Source organism: Saimiri boliviensis, chromosome 17 (assembly GCF_048565385.1).
Source record: "Saimiri boliviensis isolate mSaiBol1 chromosome 17, mSaiBol1.pri, whole genome shotgun sequence".
In the NCBI taxonomy this organism is placed as follows: domain Eukaryota; kingdom Metazoa; phylum Chordata; class Mammalia; order Primates; family Cebidae; genus Saimiri; species Saimiri boliviensis.
Genome location: NC_133465.1, coordinates 33,821,509 through 33,838,013, shown reverse-complemented (window position 1 = coordinate 33,838,013; position 16,505 = coordinate 33,821,509). Strand labels below are relative to the sequence as shown.

The 16,505-nt window shown below is 45.4% G+C and overlaps 2 protein-coding genes across 3 annotated transcripts; one reads left to right on the top strand and one right to left on the bottom strand.

The window, feature by feature from the left end:
- The first annotated feature begins 2,709 nt into the window (after positions 1–2,709).
- On the top strand, positions 2,710–12,583 carry LOC101050447 (mediator of RNA polymerase II transcription subunit 31). 2 transcript variants are annotated; one of them, XM_010341954.3, is made up of 5 exons: positions 2,882–2,991; positions 6,289–6,625; positions 7,442–7,519; positions 7,805–7,901; positions 12,206–12,583. In XM_010341954.3, the coding sequence occupies exons 2-5, from the start codon at positions 6,463–6,465 to the stop codon at positions 12,396–12,398; spliced, it is 531 nt and encodes a 176-aa protein (XP_010340256.1). In that variant the 5' UTR covers positions 2,882–2,991; positions 6,289–6,462; the 3' UTR covers positions 12,399–12,583. The 2 variants fall into 2 exon arrangements, with proteins under 2 accessions (XP_003931394.2, XP_010340256.1); XM_003931345.3 differs by lacking the exon at positions 6,289–6,625 and having other exon boundaries at positions 2,710–2,991.
- Positions 12,584–14,044: 1,461 nt separating this feature from the next.
- Positions 14,045–16,116, bottom strand: TXNDC17 (thioredoxin domain containing 17). The gene is made up of 4 exons (XM_003931344.4): positions 15,916–16,116; positions 15,313–15,394; positions 14,835–14,910; positions 14,045–14,219 (listed from the first exon to the last, which is right to left on the bottom strand). The coding sequence occupies exons 1-4, from the start codon at positions 16,058–16,060 to the stop codon at positions 14,151–14,153; spliced, it is 372 nt and encodes a 123-aa protein (XP_003931393.2). The 5' UTR covers positions 16,061–16,116; the 3' UTR covers positions 14,045–14,150.
- Positions 16,117–16,505: the final 389 nt, after the last annotated feature.

The window sequence follows — 16,505 nt, the reverse complement described above, 5'->3', positions numbered from 1 at the left end:
TGCCCAACTAAGTTTTATAATTTTAGTAGTTGGAGTTTCACCATGTTGGACATGTTGGTCTTAAACTCCTGACCCCAGGTGATGCGCCTGTCTTGGCCTCCCAAAGTGCTGGGATTACAGGCATGAGCCACTGTGCCTGGGAGATCTGATGGTTTTATAAAGGGCAGCTCCCCTTCATACGCTGTCTTCCCTGTCACCATGTAAGATGTGCCTTTTCTTCTCCTTCGACTTCCACCATGATTGCGAGGCCTCCCCAGCCATGTGGAACCTGGTTAAACTTCTTTGCCTTCCTTCCTTCCTTCCCTCCCTCCCCCTTTTCTTTCTCTTTCTTTCTTTCTCTCTCTTTCTTTTCTTTCTTTCTTCTTCAGCTGCAGAACCAGGCCTTTGCTCAGTTTTACACACAACAGCGGCCCTAGGTACTCCGGTAGTTCCACCTTGACTTTGGTCCTGCGGACGGCAGCAGAGGCTCAGCCTGGGTGGGGCTTGGCTACGGGGCGCTCGGCTAAGCCCTGCGCCCTCCAGCGGCCACGCCCTTCCTCGGAGCCTCTGAAAAAGCGGCGCGAAGGGAGGGAGGGAGGAGGAGAGAGAGAGGACTCGGTTCTGAGGGGACGGGGGCAGCAGGTAGAAGGGTTGCTCCTTCCTTCACTTTCTCTTCCCTGTGGTCATTGACTGTGCTAAGCCCTGGGCTGGGCGCTGGGAACCCGGAGCCATGCCCTGGACAAGAGCGCTTTGAAGCCGGGACGTGCTGGTGGCAATTCTCGCTGTGCGACCCCCTCCCCCGTGGCTGAGGCCCTGCAGGGGCCCCACCGGCCTGGGGACAGCCTTCCCGGAGACCTGGAGGTGGGGATGGCTCAGCCAGGAATAGTGAGAGGGTAGGCAGGGGAGAGGCGTGCCAGGCAGGGACAGAACAGAGGGGAAGGGAAGGCCAGCTGGAGCTCAGAGCCCAGGTGTGGGGGGTCAGCAGGTCGGGTGGCCCCAAGGGCTTTGGATTTGGTCCCGAGAACATGCGGGAGCCATTCAAACGTGTTAAGCAGCGGGAGTGAATTACGGAGAAATCCTGCTGGCTTCAGAAGGGTTTGGAAGGTCTGCAGCAGAGGTGGCGAGGCCGCTGGTGTGAAAAGCTTTTAAAATCGAGAAAGCAGGAGGACCGACAACTCCTCAGGCGACCGCAGAGTTTCCAGGCACGAGAACTGTGTGGAATGAGAGGCGCTCAGGAGCGTCCCTGAATTCCAAGGAGATCGAGCAGCGGGAACATTTATTGAGCGTTTACTGTGTGCCACCAGCTGCCCACCCTAGGGAGGGAAGAAGGGAGGAAGGAGTGCGCCTTTCCACCTTCCGTCCTCCGTTCACTCACCGTGGAGTTGCGGGGCCACCTGCTCCGAGCGCATTTTCTTTCTCCGAAGCTCGGAGCAAGGGCGTGGGGATGCGGGGAGCAGGGCTCAGCAGGTTCCACGGGACGTGGGCGGTCGGGGGCGGGGCGGATATTGGGCAAGGAAGCGGGAGATGCTCAGGGTCTAGAACTGACTGGGCCGGATTCTTGTTTAGAGGGAGGTGAAGCGAGGGAGGAGGCGCGGGTGACACCAGGGGAGGCAGGAGGAGAGGTCTGGGAGGTGGGAAGAGGGGCGGACCTCATTCGGGCAAGTTTCCTTGAAGTTCCCTGGGACTGACATCTGGATCTGGGGAACTGAGAGAGAGCTGGACCAGTGCTGGGAATTTGGGGTTGGTGGAAGAAAAAACATAACAGAACCCGGTAGAACCCCAGGTTGATATGATACATGATGGGATGCGGGTCGGGAAATCGGGAGTGTTCTCCTGTCTTGGCTTCCCATCCCTTCCCTCTCACCACCCACTCCACCCCAGGCGATAAAGCCCCAAAAGTCAGAGATCCAACAGCGCTAGCGCTTGAAACGGCTTTTTAAAATACAGAAATTGAGAGCACCGATGGCCGCTCCGGTGACCGCTGAGGTTACAGACAAGGGAGCTCTGTGCAACGAGGGGCGCACAGGAGCATCCCCTCAATTCAAAGGAGATCGCTTAGCCGGGACATTTATTAAGCGCTTACTGTGTGCCACCTGCGTGTTTTCTGTCCAAAACACACAGGAAGAAGGAATCAAAGCCTGGTACAGCAGGCAGGCGAGGTTGGGGAAGGAGTTATGAACGCGGGTACCACGGACTTTGGGGCAAGTCTGGATGGCTGGGAAGCCAACCTCCAACTAAAGGCAAGGGCGGGCGTGGGCGCGTGCGCGCGCGCGCGTACACACACACACACACACACACACACGCCTCACAAATTGGATTGCAGGAGAGGGTGAAGTAGGCAAGGAGACCCAGTCTGCCGTGGCGCTTGAGGAAGGTATATATAGGCTACCGAATTCATTCCACTAGCTTTGCACATTAGTCTTGTGCCAGACTCTGGGACTCATTTCCCCCCGACACCACCCCTTTTTTTTTTGAGACGGAATCTCGCTTCTTCTCCCAGGCTGGAGTGCAGTGGCGCGATCTCGGCTCACTGCAACCTCCACCTCCCGGGTTCAAGCAATTCTCCTGCCTCAGCCTCCCGAGTAGCTGGGATTACAGGCACACGCCACCAAGCTCGGCTAGTTTTTGCATTTTAGTAGAGATGGGGTTTCACTATCTAGGCCAAGCTGGTCTGGCCTCGTGATCCACCCGCCTCAGGCTCTCAAAAGTGCTAGGATTACAGGCATGAGCCACCGCGCCCGGCCGGGACTCGCTCCATTTGAGGGTAAAATTCTCTGCCTCCCTGGACTCCTGCTCCTCCGGCGTTCCCACAGTCGGGCACTGAACCCTAGCGGTGGGCCAAGCCGGCGGGGCCGGGAATGGGTGGAGCCACCGCCCCCATATCCCACAATGCCCCGGGACCGGAAGAGGGAGCCGTGGCTTCCGGAACTTCTCCCGCCCCTCTAGGCTTTTGCTTTGTTGGGGTGGTGTTGATTCAGCTTGTTATGGCCGCGGCGGTCGCTATGGAGACAGGTGAGTAGCTCTCTGAGCCTGGAGTCTTCGCAGATAGACCTTTCCTCAGCTCAGACCGCTTCTCCCGATTCCCCGGGGGCCTCCTTCCAGGCCTCACTCTCTGCAGGGTTAGTATGTGGACAGGGAGGAGACAAGGCTCTTGGAGCGTCTAGAAAGGCTAAGGTACTCTGCAGTTTTCCTAATTTGGTTTGTTTGCATATCTTTGCTAGTCACAAACGACCCCACCAGCTCCCCGGCGTGGGCAACACTAAGGGAGAGGAGTTGTGTCTTAAAGCATGTCCTCCTTGTGTTTTAAAGCGTGTCCTTGATTGGCTTTCTGCTTCTCACATGAGCTTGCATAAGTTTGAAATACTGTTGCCAGACTTGTGTATCATTCTGCTACTTGTGCTTCTTATATATTCATATGTTCCGTGATCTTTTAGGCTCCTGCAGTCTCTTTTTCAGCTTGCATCCTAAGTTTTTCTTAACAGATTCAGCACGTAGATTTTGGGAAACTTAATCACTGTTAACAATTGTTACAACACATTATTAAAATAGGGGAAGCCACAGTCATTACAGCCTACCTTAGTTATTGATCACTGTTAAAATTCCTGCAAAGTGGCCCACGAGTGGTAGGAATTCTGCTCCGTTTGTGTGGCTGTTTTCTTTGATGAATTCTTTTTAACTTTAGAGGTAACCTTCTTCCATGACTGTTTCTTAGGTCTCACTACAATCCTGATATGCAGAAGTGGGGTGCTGCCCCTGTGGACCATGCTCTAGCTTTTCAAACTGCTAGAACTGTCAGTGTTTCTCAGCCTCGGCACTATTGACATTTTGGGACCAGTGGTTCTTCGTTGTTGGCAGAGAGTGGGGTGTTGACCTGTGCACTGTAGGATGTGAGGTGGCATCCCTGGCCTCTACCCACCAGGTGCTAGTAGCACCTTCTGTGGACCGCCCCCCAACTTTTCCACCAAACTAAAATGTCTCTAGACGTTGCCACATATCGTCTGGGGGACAAAATCACACTTAGTTGAGAACCACTGTTCCATATTCTACACACAGAAGCCAGAAGGATATTTTTAAAATGTAAATGGCATCATGCCATTCCCCTGTTGGAAACCCTCCAATATTTTCCTGTTGACCTTAGAATAAATCTCAAACTCCTTACTGTGGCTTAGAGGACGTTCTGTGGACTGGCCCCTGCTTGCTTTTAATCTCCTGTCTTCATTCTGCTTCCATGTATATATAATTGCCCCTCTCTCATTCCAGCCACACTGGCCTTCTTTCTGTTCCTTGAACATTCAAAACTTGTTCCATCCATCTTTTGTATTTGTTGTTCCTTCTGCCTAGAATGCACCCTTTCCAGATCACTCACACACATCTCAGATTAAATGTTACCTAATCAGTAAGGCCTTCCCTGACCATTTTATCAAAAGAAACGTCTTAATTCCATTCTCTACCACATTACCCATATATTTCCTTCATAGTGCTAATCACAGCAGCAAATTGTCTCGTTTCATCATTGCCTGTCTGCCTTTTCACCACGGTAAGCTCCACTAGAGTTGGGTCTTTACCTTTTTTACTGCTATAGTCCAAGTTCCCAGAACACAGACAGTTCCCAATGGTACAAAAGCGACATTCCGTAGAAATACTACTTTAAGACTCATACGACCATTGTTTCTCACTTTTAGTACAGTAAGCAATAAATTACATGAGATATTCAACATTTTATTATAAAATAGGCTTTCTGTTAGATGATTTTGCTCAACTTTAGGCTAATGTGTCCTGAGCATGTTTAAGGTAGGGTAAACTAAGCTACGATGTTTAGTAGGTTGTAGATAGCAAGTGCATTTTCAAATTATCATATTTTCTACTTACAATGGGTTTATTGGGAGGTAACCCCATCGTAAGTGGAGGAACATCTGTAGTGCCTGGCACAGAGCAGGTACTCAGTAAATGTGACTCTTGTCCATCTTCTTCAAACTTCAGGTCAGGTTTCAATGACCTCTTTCACTTTCTCTTCTAAGATTATTTTTGCTTGCTGGTGGGTTTGCTATCATTTTTAACTACATCTAACCTACCTTAAAAAAGTGTGTGAGGCCGGGCGCGGTGGCTCAAGCCTGTAATCGCAGCACTTTGGGAGGCCGAGGCGGGTGGATCACGAGGTCAAGAGATCGAGACCATCCTGGTCAACATAGTGAAACCCCGTCTCTACTAAAAATACAAAAAAAAAAAAATTAGCTGGGCATGGTGGCGCGTGCCTGTAATCCCAGCTACTCAAGAGGCCGAGACAGGAGAATTGCCTGAGCCCAGGAGGCGGAGGTTGCGGTGAGCCGAGATCGCGCCATTGCACTCCAGCCTGGGTAACAAGAGCGAAACTCCGTCTCAAAAAAAAAAAAAAAAAAAGTGTGTGAATGGGAGTGCCAGGTAAAAGAAAACCATTTACTTTGAAACGTAAACAAAGACCAATTAATAATTTATGAGTCTGTTTGTTGCCTCTCAAGCTGTTAGCAGGCATGGAATCATTCCACAGGTCATGATTTCAGTTTGGTCTCTGTTCCTAAGGGGTGAAGGTCATCTGAGGGCTTTGGATCCCAAACTCACCTTACTCAGAGGCTGAAACAGCCTCTTTGTCCATCAACCCGATTTATATAGCATCCTGGGCCTGAAAACCGTTTGTGTTGGCTTCAAGTGAATATAATTCACTGGGTTAAAAGCCGACTGGTCCAAGACGCCGCAGGATGGTCAAAAAACGTTGGCTGTGTTCAGGAACCGCAGCTTAGCTGTTTCTTACATCGATTTTTGGGCTGTTTCCATGAAACCGAAAAAGACTGGTCCACCTGGCAGCTGGCTGGCTGGCAACTGGAGGCCTGTCTGTCCGGGCTGAGGGCCCTGGCCCCTTGTTGGCCTTTGGGAAGCAGCATCTCATCAGGCTATTTTTTTCTCTCTGGGGGGCGGCCGGCCTGGCTCGCTGGGCCGGGCTCTCCGCGCGGTGCAGAGACGTCTCCACCCGCAGGGTCCCTGACGTGGCGGGAGGTCGTTTCCATGCGCTTCGAGGAGGCTTCCAGGTGCCAGGAGGACGCCTCGAGGACGCCAGGGAGCCACTTTCCTGACGGGGAGAGGGAAGGCCCCTCGCTGCGGCCCTGTGAGGTCTCCACCCATCGGGACGACGTCTCCACGCGGACCGTGGACGTCTCTGCGTAGCGGGCGGTCTCCACCAGGGCGAAGAGTGCTTGCTCCCTGGGCTGAGGCCATTCTGCCAGGGGTGAGGGGACCAGGGAGGCCTCTGGGTACCCCACACACCAACCGTCACTGCAGGCAGAAGAAAGGAAAACAACTGTACTGCCACAGAGGGGAGCGCCACAACACGATGACGTGGAAGCACCACGGTCCTTCGAAGGCCAAAACACGGCTCCTGCCCCTCGGTCGCTCCCACGGCCCTGCCCCCGCCCCCTGGCTGTTCGGGAGCCAGCGGGCATAGAGCGGGCCGGGATGGGTGGAGTCTCCCGGTCTCACATCCCACAATGCCCCGAGACCGGAAGCGGGAGCCGTGGTTTCCGGAACTTCCCTCGCCACTCTGGGCGTTTGCTCTGTCGGGCTGGTGGCGAGTTGGTGTCTCTGGTTGTTATGGCCGCCGCCGTCGCTATGGAGACAGGTGAGTAGCTCTCTGAACCTGGCGTCTTCGCAGATGGAACTCTCCTAGGTCCAGACCGCTTCCCCGGGGCTTCCTTTCAGGCCTCACTCTGCAGGGTTCGTATTTGGACAGGGAGGAGAGAAAGCTCTTGTGGCGTCTAGAAGGCTAAGGTACTTTTCGTAGTTCTCCTAATTTGGTTTATTCCACATCTTTGCTATTCAAAAACCACCAGCTCCCCAGCGTGGGCGAGATTAAGAGAGGATTTGTGTTAAACCTTGTCCTCCTTGACTGGTTTTCTGCTTCTCACGAGCTTTCGTGTTTGAAATATCGTCGCTAGACTTGTATATCATTCTGCCGCTGGTGCTTCTCACATATGCATACGCTCCACGATCTTTTAGGCTCTCTGCAGTCTCTTTTTCAGCTTGCATCCTAAGTTTTTCTTAACGGATTCAGCACGTAGCTTTTGCTAAACTTAATCACTGTTAACAATGGTTACAACGCATTATTAAAATAGGGGAAGCCACAGTTACTACAGCTTACCTAAGTGATCCCTTAAAATTTCTGCAAAGTGGCCCACGAGTGGGTAGGAATTCTGCTCCGTTTGTGTGGCTGTTTTCTTTGATGATTTATCTTTAACTTTAGAGAAACTTCTAACGTAATCCTTTTAACCAAGGCTCTGCTTTTCTTAGATTTCGAAGAAAGGTTTCTCTCCACCCACTCCCAGTTTGGGAAGACCATCTCAATATTAGTCAGGTTTCTTTATTCTTTCCTTACCACAAATCAGTATTATATACAGTGACCTTTATTGTCGATGATTTTTGCTGTCTTGTCTCCTAGATGATGCTGGAAATCGACTTCGGTTTCAATTGGAGTTGGAATTTGTGCAATGTTTAGCCAACCCAAATTACCTTAATTGTAAGTCGTTAAGCACCTCATTAAATTGAGTAGCTATTAATTTCTGACAGAAGAGTTGCAATTCAAAATAGTATCTCCTTGTACACATTCTCAATGAAATGAAATTACACTTATGCTGGTTTATAGATGTAATTGTGCACATTGGGACTTGTGTTTTGAATCCGATGTGTGTTGGTGGCGGGAGTGTTATGTAAATAGATCCTTTATATTAGGGGTAACAAATCATAGTTTAAGAATTGGTTTGACCTACAGATTTTCTTTTCTTTTTCTTTTAATGCTTTTCAGTTCTTGCCCAAAGAGGTTACTTCAAAGACAAAGCTTTTGTTAATTATCTTAAATACTTGCTTTACTGGAAAGACCCAGAATATGCCAAGTATCTAAAGTAAGTTTAATTTTTATAATCCTAAGCCTGTGTATACTTTATTATGTAATAGATTTCTTGGTTTCACATTGGCAAAAATGTATTTTGAATCTCTCCACTTCTTTTAGTTGTTGCCACCTTAATACAAGACACCCTCATCTCTAACTTGTATCACTGCAGTAATCTATTCCCTGGTTATCTCTGCTTCCACTTTTACCTTCCTGCTCCCCTGCCCCTTCCCGCAAACCAAACAAAGCAAAACAGCTTTCTACACAGAAGCCAACTTAATCACTTACAAATGTAAATCAGAACACTTTACTTTTTTGCCTAGAACCTTTCAATGGCTTTGCATTCCATGGGGAATAAAATCCAGTCTCTCTTTTTTGGGCTAAACCCCTCTATGATCTGGCTCTGCTTTGTCTGACCTTGTCTTTTACCAACCTCCCCATCTCCCCAGGTTTCTGATCCGGAAGAATTCACAATCTGTAAATGTAATGACATAACCGTGGGCTGAAATTAAGAACACAAAAAGAGGGTATCTGTAAGGAAGGTGTTTGGGGTTATTTGGAGGAGTCTTACCTGAGTCTTAGAGCTGCTATCTTTTCTTTAAGGCCTTTTGTGTGCCAAGAACAGTGCTAAATACTTCACATGCATTTACTCATTTGTGTGTATATGTATGTTTACCATTCAGGTTGTTCAGCAGACACTTTCCTGTTAAAGCTTACTAAGTTGCAAGAACCATATTATAACCAGAAAGCGATTCCCTTTTAATGGTAAAAAAACAAAAAACTACACCTTGAACTCACACTCTTGATTTGTCTTGAGCAGGTAGTCAGAAAGCAGTAGTGAACTTTTTTTTTTTTAAACAAAAATTTGAGAGGAAAATGTTTCCAACTTGTCTTGAAGTCACTTATCTATATGCAGTAGCAGTTGACTCGCAAAGCATATACATCTTGTGTTGCCTGCAGGACCATTTGTATCTTTTCTGGCTTTTTATCCATTTAATAATCCAAAGAAAAGACTTTTTAAATAGTGTATTTCAACAAATATTGTATATATGTAGATTTACAGACTCAGTGTTGGAAGCCTTAGCCACCAGTAAGTTTAATTTTATCCACAGTGTTGCTGAGAGATGGTTATCTACACTGTTTGGAAGTTTCCATTGATCCCATGTTACTCTGTCAAGAGCAGCTAATTCGATTGTTAGCCAGAAGTTATAAAGTTCTTCCTTATGTTGTGATATAATATACCTCCTTGTAGCTTCAGTCTGTTTGTCCCTGGATCAAGCTAGAATCATTCTATACCCTCTTGAGGACAACAGCTTTTTAGATATTTACATTCAAGAGAGATTGCAAATTAGCCCATTTTGGACATTTTATTTAGTCTGTGCAAGATTTTATTTAAAAAATTTTTTTTAATGCTTGCCAACGTTTAAAGATCACAAAGTTTTATTTAATAAATGCAGATTTCCAGATGCTCTTTAAAATCTGTAGGATCTAGCAACCATAGATCTTAATTCTTCTAAGTCAACAACTGGCTGAAGCTGAGAGCAGCTGTCAGCACTAGCTGCTTTCCACTTGGTGGAAGAGACTTTCTACCACTTGGCCTGCTTAATTGCTAACTAGTAGCTGCCACTATAACATCTCCCTTATATCTCTTTTTCTCAACTCCCTTCAGCCATTGTGCCATGGTGCCCAGACTTCTCATGAGTTCAGGTTCCCTCCTTTGGATATTTGTCAGTTGTACCTTATGCAGTTCAGCCAAGAACTAAACACAGGCCTTCAGATGTGGTCAGAGTACAGTGGGCCAGAGGTCTTTTCTTTTCTTTATGTGGACATACACCTCTATTAATTAAACTTACGTTTATATTACTTTTGGGGTGGGGAGTGGGGAGAGGATCACATTGTTGACTTGGGGGCAGCATTAATGTCAACTAAAATCCTTCAATTCTTATTTTCATCAATGCTGTTCAGTTCTCCCTATCTTGTTTATTTTTTAAAACACAACCAAATGCAGAACTTTCCTTTTCTACTGCTTCTGTTTCATCTTGTTGACTTGTAGCCTATCCAGAGTATGATTCTTTATTTGTCTTCTAATATATTCTGATATAAACACTGCCTATCTAAATTCTAATTATTGACCAAATGCTACTTGAGACTTCCCTTGGTTGTCACGTTATTTTACAGCTGAAGAAGCTGAACTTTAGAGAGGTTAAGTACCTTGTTAAAGGCTACTCGGCTAGAACTTACATCCTGGTCATTTTAACTACTCATGCTGCCATGAAAGGGAATTAGCCAGGGCAGGTGTGAATAGAGCATTGTAGCATAAGCAGCCAGCAATCAGAGCAACTGTGTATTTTTAGTATGTAGATAGCAAACCTTTACTACCTTGGAAGTTACTCTCTTAGAAGCATGGTACTAAGCCCTCTATTCAGTGTGGTGTTCAGATCAGCAGCATTGGTTCCATTTGGGAGCTATTTAGAAATGCAGAGCTCAGGCCCCACTGCAGACTTAAGGAGTCAGTCTGCATTTTAAGAAGTGATTCATACACACATTAAAGTTTGAGAAGTGTTGCTCTAGCATCCTATTTTCCAAACTTTAGTCATTTGCATAGCACTTCTACAACTTTGGCTTTATCTGCATACTTCCTATATTTCACTGTATTTTGTCTCTTTTAAATGCTTTTATGTCAACTTGAAATAATTTTACTTACAAAACACCTGAAAAAATAGTAAAGAGAATTCCTGTATTTTCTTCACTCAGATATTCCAGATGTTTAACAATGCAATCAGCAAAAATCAGAACATTAATATGAATTTATTACCTAATCTACAGAGGTCAGATTTTGCCACTTGTCCTGCTGGTGTGCTGTATGCAGTACAGGATCCAGTCTAGGCCTGCATGTTGCATTTATTGTCATGTTTTCTTATCGTCTCCTTTAATCTAGTGGTCTTTCCTTTGCCATGACTATGACAAAAATGATTTTGTATCCATCATATATCCACAGTCACATGAAGTCTATTTGTTCCACTACTGGTGATATTAATTTTGATAACTTGGTTGAGGCTGGTACCTTCTAGGTTTCTCCATATCAAGTTACTATTTTTGCTTGTATATTTAATAAGTATCTTATGGGGAAATCCTTTGAGACTATGTAAATATCATATTACATGTATTTTTGCCCATTAATTTTAGCATCATTTGAAGATACTTGCTTTTGAAGAAACAGTTTTCATTGTGGTGATTTTCTAATTCTTTCATTCTCCATTTATTAGTTTGGAATTCGATTGTAGGGAAGTACTTTTCCTTGTTTTTTACTTATTATTTTATTAAAGAAATTTACATCCATTTAGTATGGACTTTCGGATTCTTATTTTTATTCTGTGAATTTTAATTATGTATTTTCTTGCTCTGAATATTCCAGATTTGGCCATTAGGAGTCCCTTCAAGTTGGCTCCTGAATACTTTTGATCCTCCCAAGAATTTTTAGCACTATTTCTTCTGGCATTACGTAATGTTCTAGGCTTATCTTGTCCTTTCCCTGTCTTATCCCTGAATCAGACTTTTCTTCAAGGAAACCTGCTCCTTGGAAACCGGGCACTGTGTGTTCGTTAGTGCCACAGTGTCATTGCTTCTAGGCCCTCTCAGTAAACAAAGCTCAAGAACTCTATATATGTATGTATGTGTATACATGCACACACATATATATCTGTCTGTGTCTCTATATATTAAGAGCCATAAGTACATGCTGTTTTCAATACCAGCTCAGTAACACAGGGTTCATTCTAGCCTTGTTCCTTTACTTGTCTATAAATCCTTTTCTGACAGCCAGAAATTCGGCTTTCTGTATCCACAGTATATTTACTTGTCCAATCCTAGAGTATACCTAATTTCAGAATTGGTATACCTCTGTGGAGAAGAGTACAATGTATATGCATAGTCCTCTTTGAAACTGAAAGTTGTCTTTTTATCACTGTTGATGGAAAAACCAGTAACTATTAATTAAACACAGTTACTAAAATATGTTCATGTTCTTCACCTTGGAAACCACTAGAAGGGAGTAGCATGGTTTGTCCCTAAATTTTCACTCTGCTTACCAGTTACTGTGTTCTGTAGTCTTGAGCAAGTTAATTTAATCCTTCTGAACTTAAACCTTCTCACTTGAAAATTTTGCTGAACACTGACTTTTGATGACTATGCTACTAGAGTGTACTAAGTTAATGTTACATAAATGGTAGGCTACAAGATCATTTTTAAGAAAATAACTGAATTAGACCTTGGCATTATTAAATTATGTTGTTCATTCACTTATAAACTTAAACCCAGGTACCCTCAGTGTTTACACATGTTAGAGCTGCTCCAATATGAACACTTCCGAAAGGAGCTGGTGAATGCCCAGTGTGCGAAATTTATTGATGAACAGCAGATTCTACACTGGCAGCACTATTCCCGGAAGCGGATGCGCCTTCAGCAAGCCTTGGCAGAGCAGCAACAGCAAAATAACACGTCGGGAAAATGAAACACTGGATACAGACGAGGCTCTGAAGACATATATATATATAATGTATTTCTTCTGTATAGTGAAGACAAAAAGAATGAAACTCTTCCTATCTAGCTTTATTATGGTAGCCCCTAGAACCTTTAGTGTGCTTTTTAATCCAACTAACTCTTTATTGTTAATAGACCATCACTGTTAAACCTGAAGTGTTCTACTTTGATTTCCATACGGATTTTAAGGTGTTTCTTTTTTAAGCATTTAGTATAATCAGCTGATTAAGAATGGAAAAGTTAGGTGCTTTAGACCAAATAAAGAAGGCATTGGGGCATGGGGTAGGGATGGGCCACCAAGTATACTAAATTCTAAGGCTAGCTCTTCCTGACATATAGTAGGGCAAGGCCATCTCCTGGAACCTGTGTCTCAGATCAACTACTCTACCACTCTTATCTATGTAGTGAGAGTAGCGGAGTCAGTGACTTCTTTAAATCACCAGAAAGAAACTGCATAAAAGTTCTTTAAATTCTGCAGGAAAGGAAATACCTGTATACCTGCTTTGCAAGGTGGCTTTAAGAATCACTGTGGCCTCACTTGACCTAGTCATCACAGGACAACTAGTGGTTAACTACTAATTGGTCTGTTGACTTTAGAACAAAGATGAGGAGCCTCAAGTACTTGTGCTTACTTGGGAAAGCTAACACTGATTTGGGAGGTACCACACACCAGGTGCTATGTTAAGCGCTTCCTTGAATTCTCAGAACCTTGTTTATAGAAGACAAAACTGAGGTTTGGACAGGGTGAGTAACTTAACTTACCTATGGTTACACAGCTAGTAAGTGGTAGAATCAGTGTGACTGACTCTGTGAATCACCATGCCCAGCTAATTTTTTGTATTTTTAGTAGAGACGGGGTTTCACCATGTTGACCAGGATGGTCTCGATCTCTTGACCTCGTGATCCACCCGCCTCGGCCTCCCAAAGTGCTGAGATTACAGGCGTGAGCCACCGCGCCCGGCAGGAGTCTGTATTTTAATAAATGAAACAAAACTGCCTGAATTAAACAGAGGCTGGATTAGAGGTACTGTGCTTCCCTTCAGTGGTGAGGTTAGGTTCTACATTCCAAAATCAAAGAAGGGGTTTCAGGAATATCCGTTGCTTTGCAGATGCATAGAATTTAAAAGATCCAGATCTTTTTTTTTTTTTTTTGAGACAGAGTTTCGCTCGTTACCCAGGCTGGAGTGCAATGGCGCGATCTCAGCTCACTGCAACCTCCGCCTCCTGGGTTCAGGCAATTCTTCTGCCTCAGCCTCCTGAGTAGCTGGGACTACAGGTACGCTCCACCATGCCCAGCTAATTTTTTGTATTTCTGATAGAGACGAGGTTTCACCATGTTGACCAGGATGGTCTCGATCTCTTGACCTCATGATCCACCCGCCTCGGCCTCCCAAAGTGCTGGGATTATAGGCGTGAGCCACCACACCGGGCCCTCGATCCGGATCTCTTTAGAGATTTGGAAGGTGTCCTCTGTACCTTTAGGGGCTTTTAGGCATTTCTGTCACTTTCAATAATACATTCCTTTGAGCTTTTACTGCTACTTCTGAAGATATATTACAGGGAAACTAAGGGTTCATGAGCATTTTAATAGCACTTTTGTTTATAGACACATGCCAGTTTTTTTTTTTTTTTAAACATTTATTGCTAATATGAATTCAAAGCAAGTATACAGTTTATTGATACTAAAATCAGGAAATCAAGACATGATTGCCATCATAAAATCTTAATCTTCAGAGAACAACATTTCCACGAGGTTGGCCTGAAGACACTCAGATTCTACCAGTTTTTGAGGCTGTAAGAGAACAGTCAAATCTTAACTACTCCTATAAAACATTATTAGGAGTGGAACGAGCTCTGCATTGAATGACATTAATCTTTGAAGACAGAAATTCTGCAATTTAGAAACTATCAACTAGTTATAACAAGTTTTATGAAAGCAGATATTTGCTGTAAGATGAATCACTAACATACTTGGCTCAAGGGACTTAAATCCCAAATGCCAGGAAGCTCTGCAGACTAAAACAGGAGACAGCAAGCCCAGTACCCTCTTCCCCTCAACTCTGTAATTTAGGATCCCAGGGGCATGACTGAAGTAGAGGAGGTGCCCTTTCTAACCAGAATTATGAATTATATAGAAAACAACTGTTGATGCAAGTGTTTTAAGGAATTATCAGCCTACTTTCTGGTTATAGAATTTGTTAACAGTGACTTACCATGAAAAAGACCTAAAAGCTTGATATTTACATTATTAGTTTATTGGGATTGGCCACAGGAATGAACTCTCAGGAGCACTCTGAACCGCAGTGGAGTTGAGATGCAATATCAGATCTTTACAACATTGGATCCAGAGCAAGTTAAAAGAGTTGTGACAGTGAATTAAAGGCCCAGCATATTTAAAGATACTTACTGTTCCATACTTAAGTAGTGTAGGCACTGCTGTTACTTTCAAGTTTTTTCTGAAGTCATTATTTGGATCTTTCCAACTATTCCAAAAGACAAAGCGATCATGAAAAAAATTTACTTGGTTTATTACAGTTTGCTTAATATTTGACATATCCCTATATTTTTTAGTAATCATTCTTGCAGACACTTAAAAAAACGTGAGGACTATGGCTTAATCTATTAATTACCCCGTGCAAAGTTTTAAAGCGTGACTAAGATACAAAAGTAAAGCCAGCTAAGTTCTGGGTTACACCAGACCAAATTCGTTGAATTACCCTTACTTAATTCAAGTGGGCTTTAAAATTTGTATTTAATAGCTTCTAATTGTTTAACTTGTCAGACATAACCTTGTAACAGAGAAACTGGGCGAGTCCCTGAGACCCTTCCCGCATAAGTTCACAATTCGCGCATGCCTGTGAAGTAGTGTATACATTGCCACTTACTAAGGCTTGTCTCCTACTTGGCAGTAGATGAACACACATCCTTCACTAACGTGCTTCAGCCCCTCTCGTACGACTGGTTCAGCTTTTAAAAAAAAAAAAAGTTGAGATAAACCCGTTAACTCTACAATCAAGCACTAATAAACAGTCTTCCTTTCCCCTTCCCCCAGTCTTGGTAAATACTCAGACTTTAACCTGCAGCTAGCTGAAGAGATCAGCAGAAGTCAGGCGTTCACTTCTGGTCTTAGAACCACATTAAGGGTAAGGACCAAATCCCAGTCCAAATTTGCCCCTGCACCACCGCGCCCATAACAATGGAAAGCATATGCATTTGCTGACCAACTCACGCATTCTGTAAGACACTAATAGTACAGGGTGAGAAGTTTTAAGGAACTAGATTCCAAGATCATCCGGGTAAAATGGTAAAAAGAAGAGCGCTCTTGGCAGGGCAGGGTAGGATTTTATACGAGGAGACGGGGACAGATCAGATTGCCCCGCAGATGTCTGGAATCAAGACACTCCGCCTCCACTAAGCCCCCTTTCTGGTCATAGCCTCCACCTTCCTGCCGTTTCCGCTGTACAGGAGCCCCGGAATCCCGGCCTCACCCTGCACGCAGTCGGGGCACCAGCTTTTCCCTCCGGCGTCCTTAGAACCCGTAAAGTAGGCGAAAATGGTCTTGCCATTGTGCTGTTCCACGGCCCGGTTGAACTCCTCGAAGCCGGACACACTCACCTCCTCGTAGTGGGCCATCGGCACGACGTGGAACTGCTGCTGGAGGAGCGCACGTCTGGCTGCGGCGGGCGGGCGGGCGGGCAGGCGGGCGGGCGGGGCCCACTGGGCGGGGCGAGGCTGCTTCCGGGTGGGCAAGAGGGGGCGGGGCCTACGGGAGCCAGAGCCGCCGTAGAGTACGGAAGCCTCTGAGGACCACAATGCACCCGCATGGCTTTCTGCTCTCGTTTCTCAGCTCTTTCTGGGTTAGCTGCACTCCCAAGCCCAGGCCTCTACCCCAATCTAGCTCCGGCCCCATGGACACTGGCTGCGAAACTTACCGCCTTGCAACACCTGAATCCTTAAGTAGTTCAGGAGCTTCAACAGCTCCCAAGCCTCCCTGCGCCTGTTGCTATGGCGACTGGGATGGCGGCCGGAAGCGCGGCCTAGTTGGGGGTCCCCCTTGCCCGCCTCCCAGTAGCTGCGT

Coding starts and splice junctions, on each gene's coding strand:
- LOC101050447 (XM_010341954.3), top strand. CDS start 6,463: ATGGGTGGAGTCTCCCGGTCTCACATCCCACAATGCCCCGAGACCGGA. Junction 6,626..7,441: donor CGCCGTCGCTATGGAGACAG/GTGAGTAGCTCT, acceptor CTTGTCTCCTAG/ATGATGCTGGAAATCGACTT. Junction 7,902..12,205: donor GAATATGCCAAGTATCTAAA/GTAAGTTTAATT, acceptor ACTTAAACCCAG/GTACCCTCAGTGTTTACACA.
- TXNDC17 (XM_003931344.4), bottom strand. CDS start 16,060: ATGGCCCACTACGAGGAGGTGAGTGTGTCCGGCTTCGAGGAGTTCAAC. Junction 15,395..15,915: donor GTGCCCCGACTGCGTGCAGG/GTGAGGCCGGGA, acceptor TTTTTTTAAAAG/CTGAACCAGTCGTACGAGAG. Junction 14,220..14,834: donor CACTACTTAAGTATGGAACA/GTAAGTATCTTT, acceptor GTTCTCTTACAG/CCTCAAAAACTGGTAGAATC.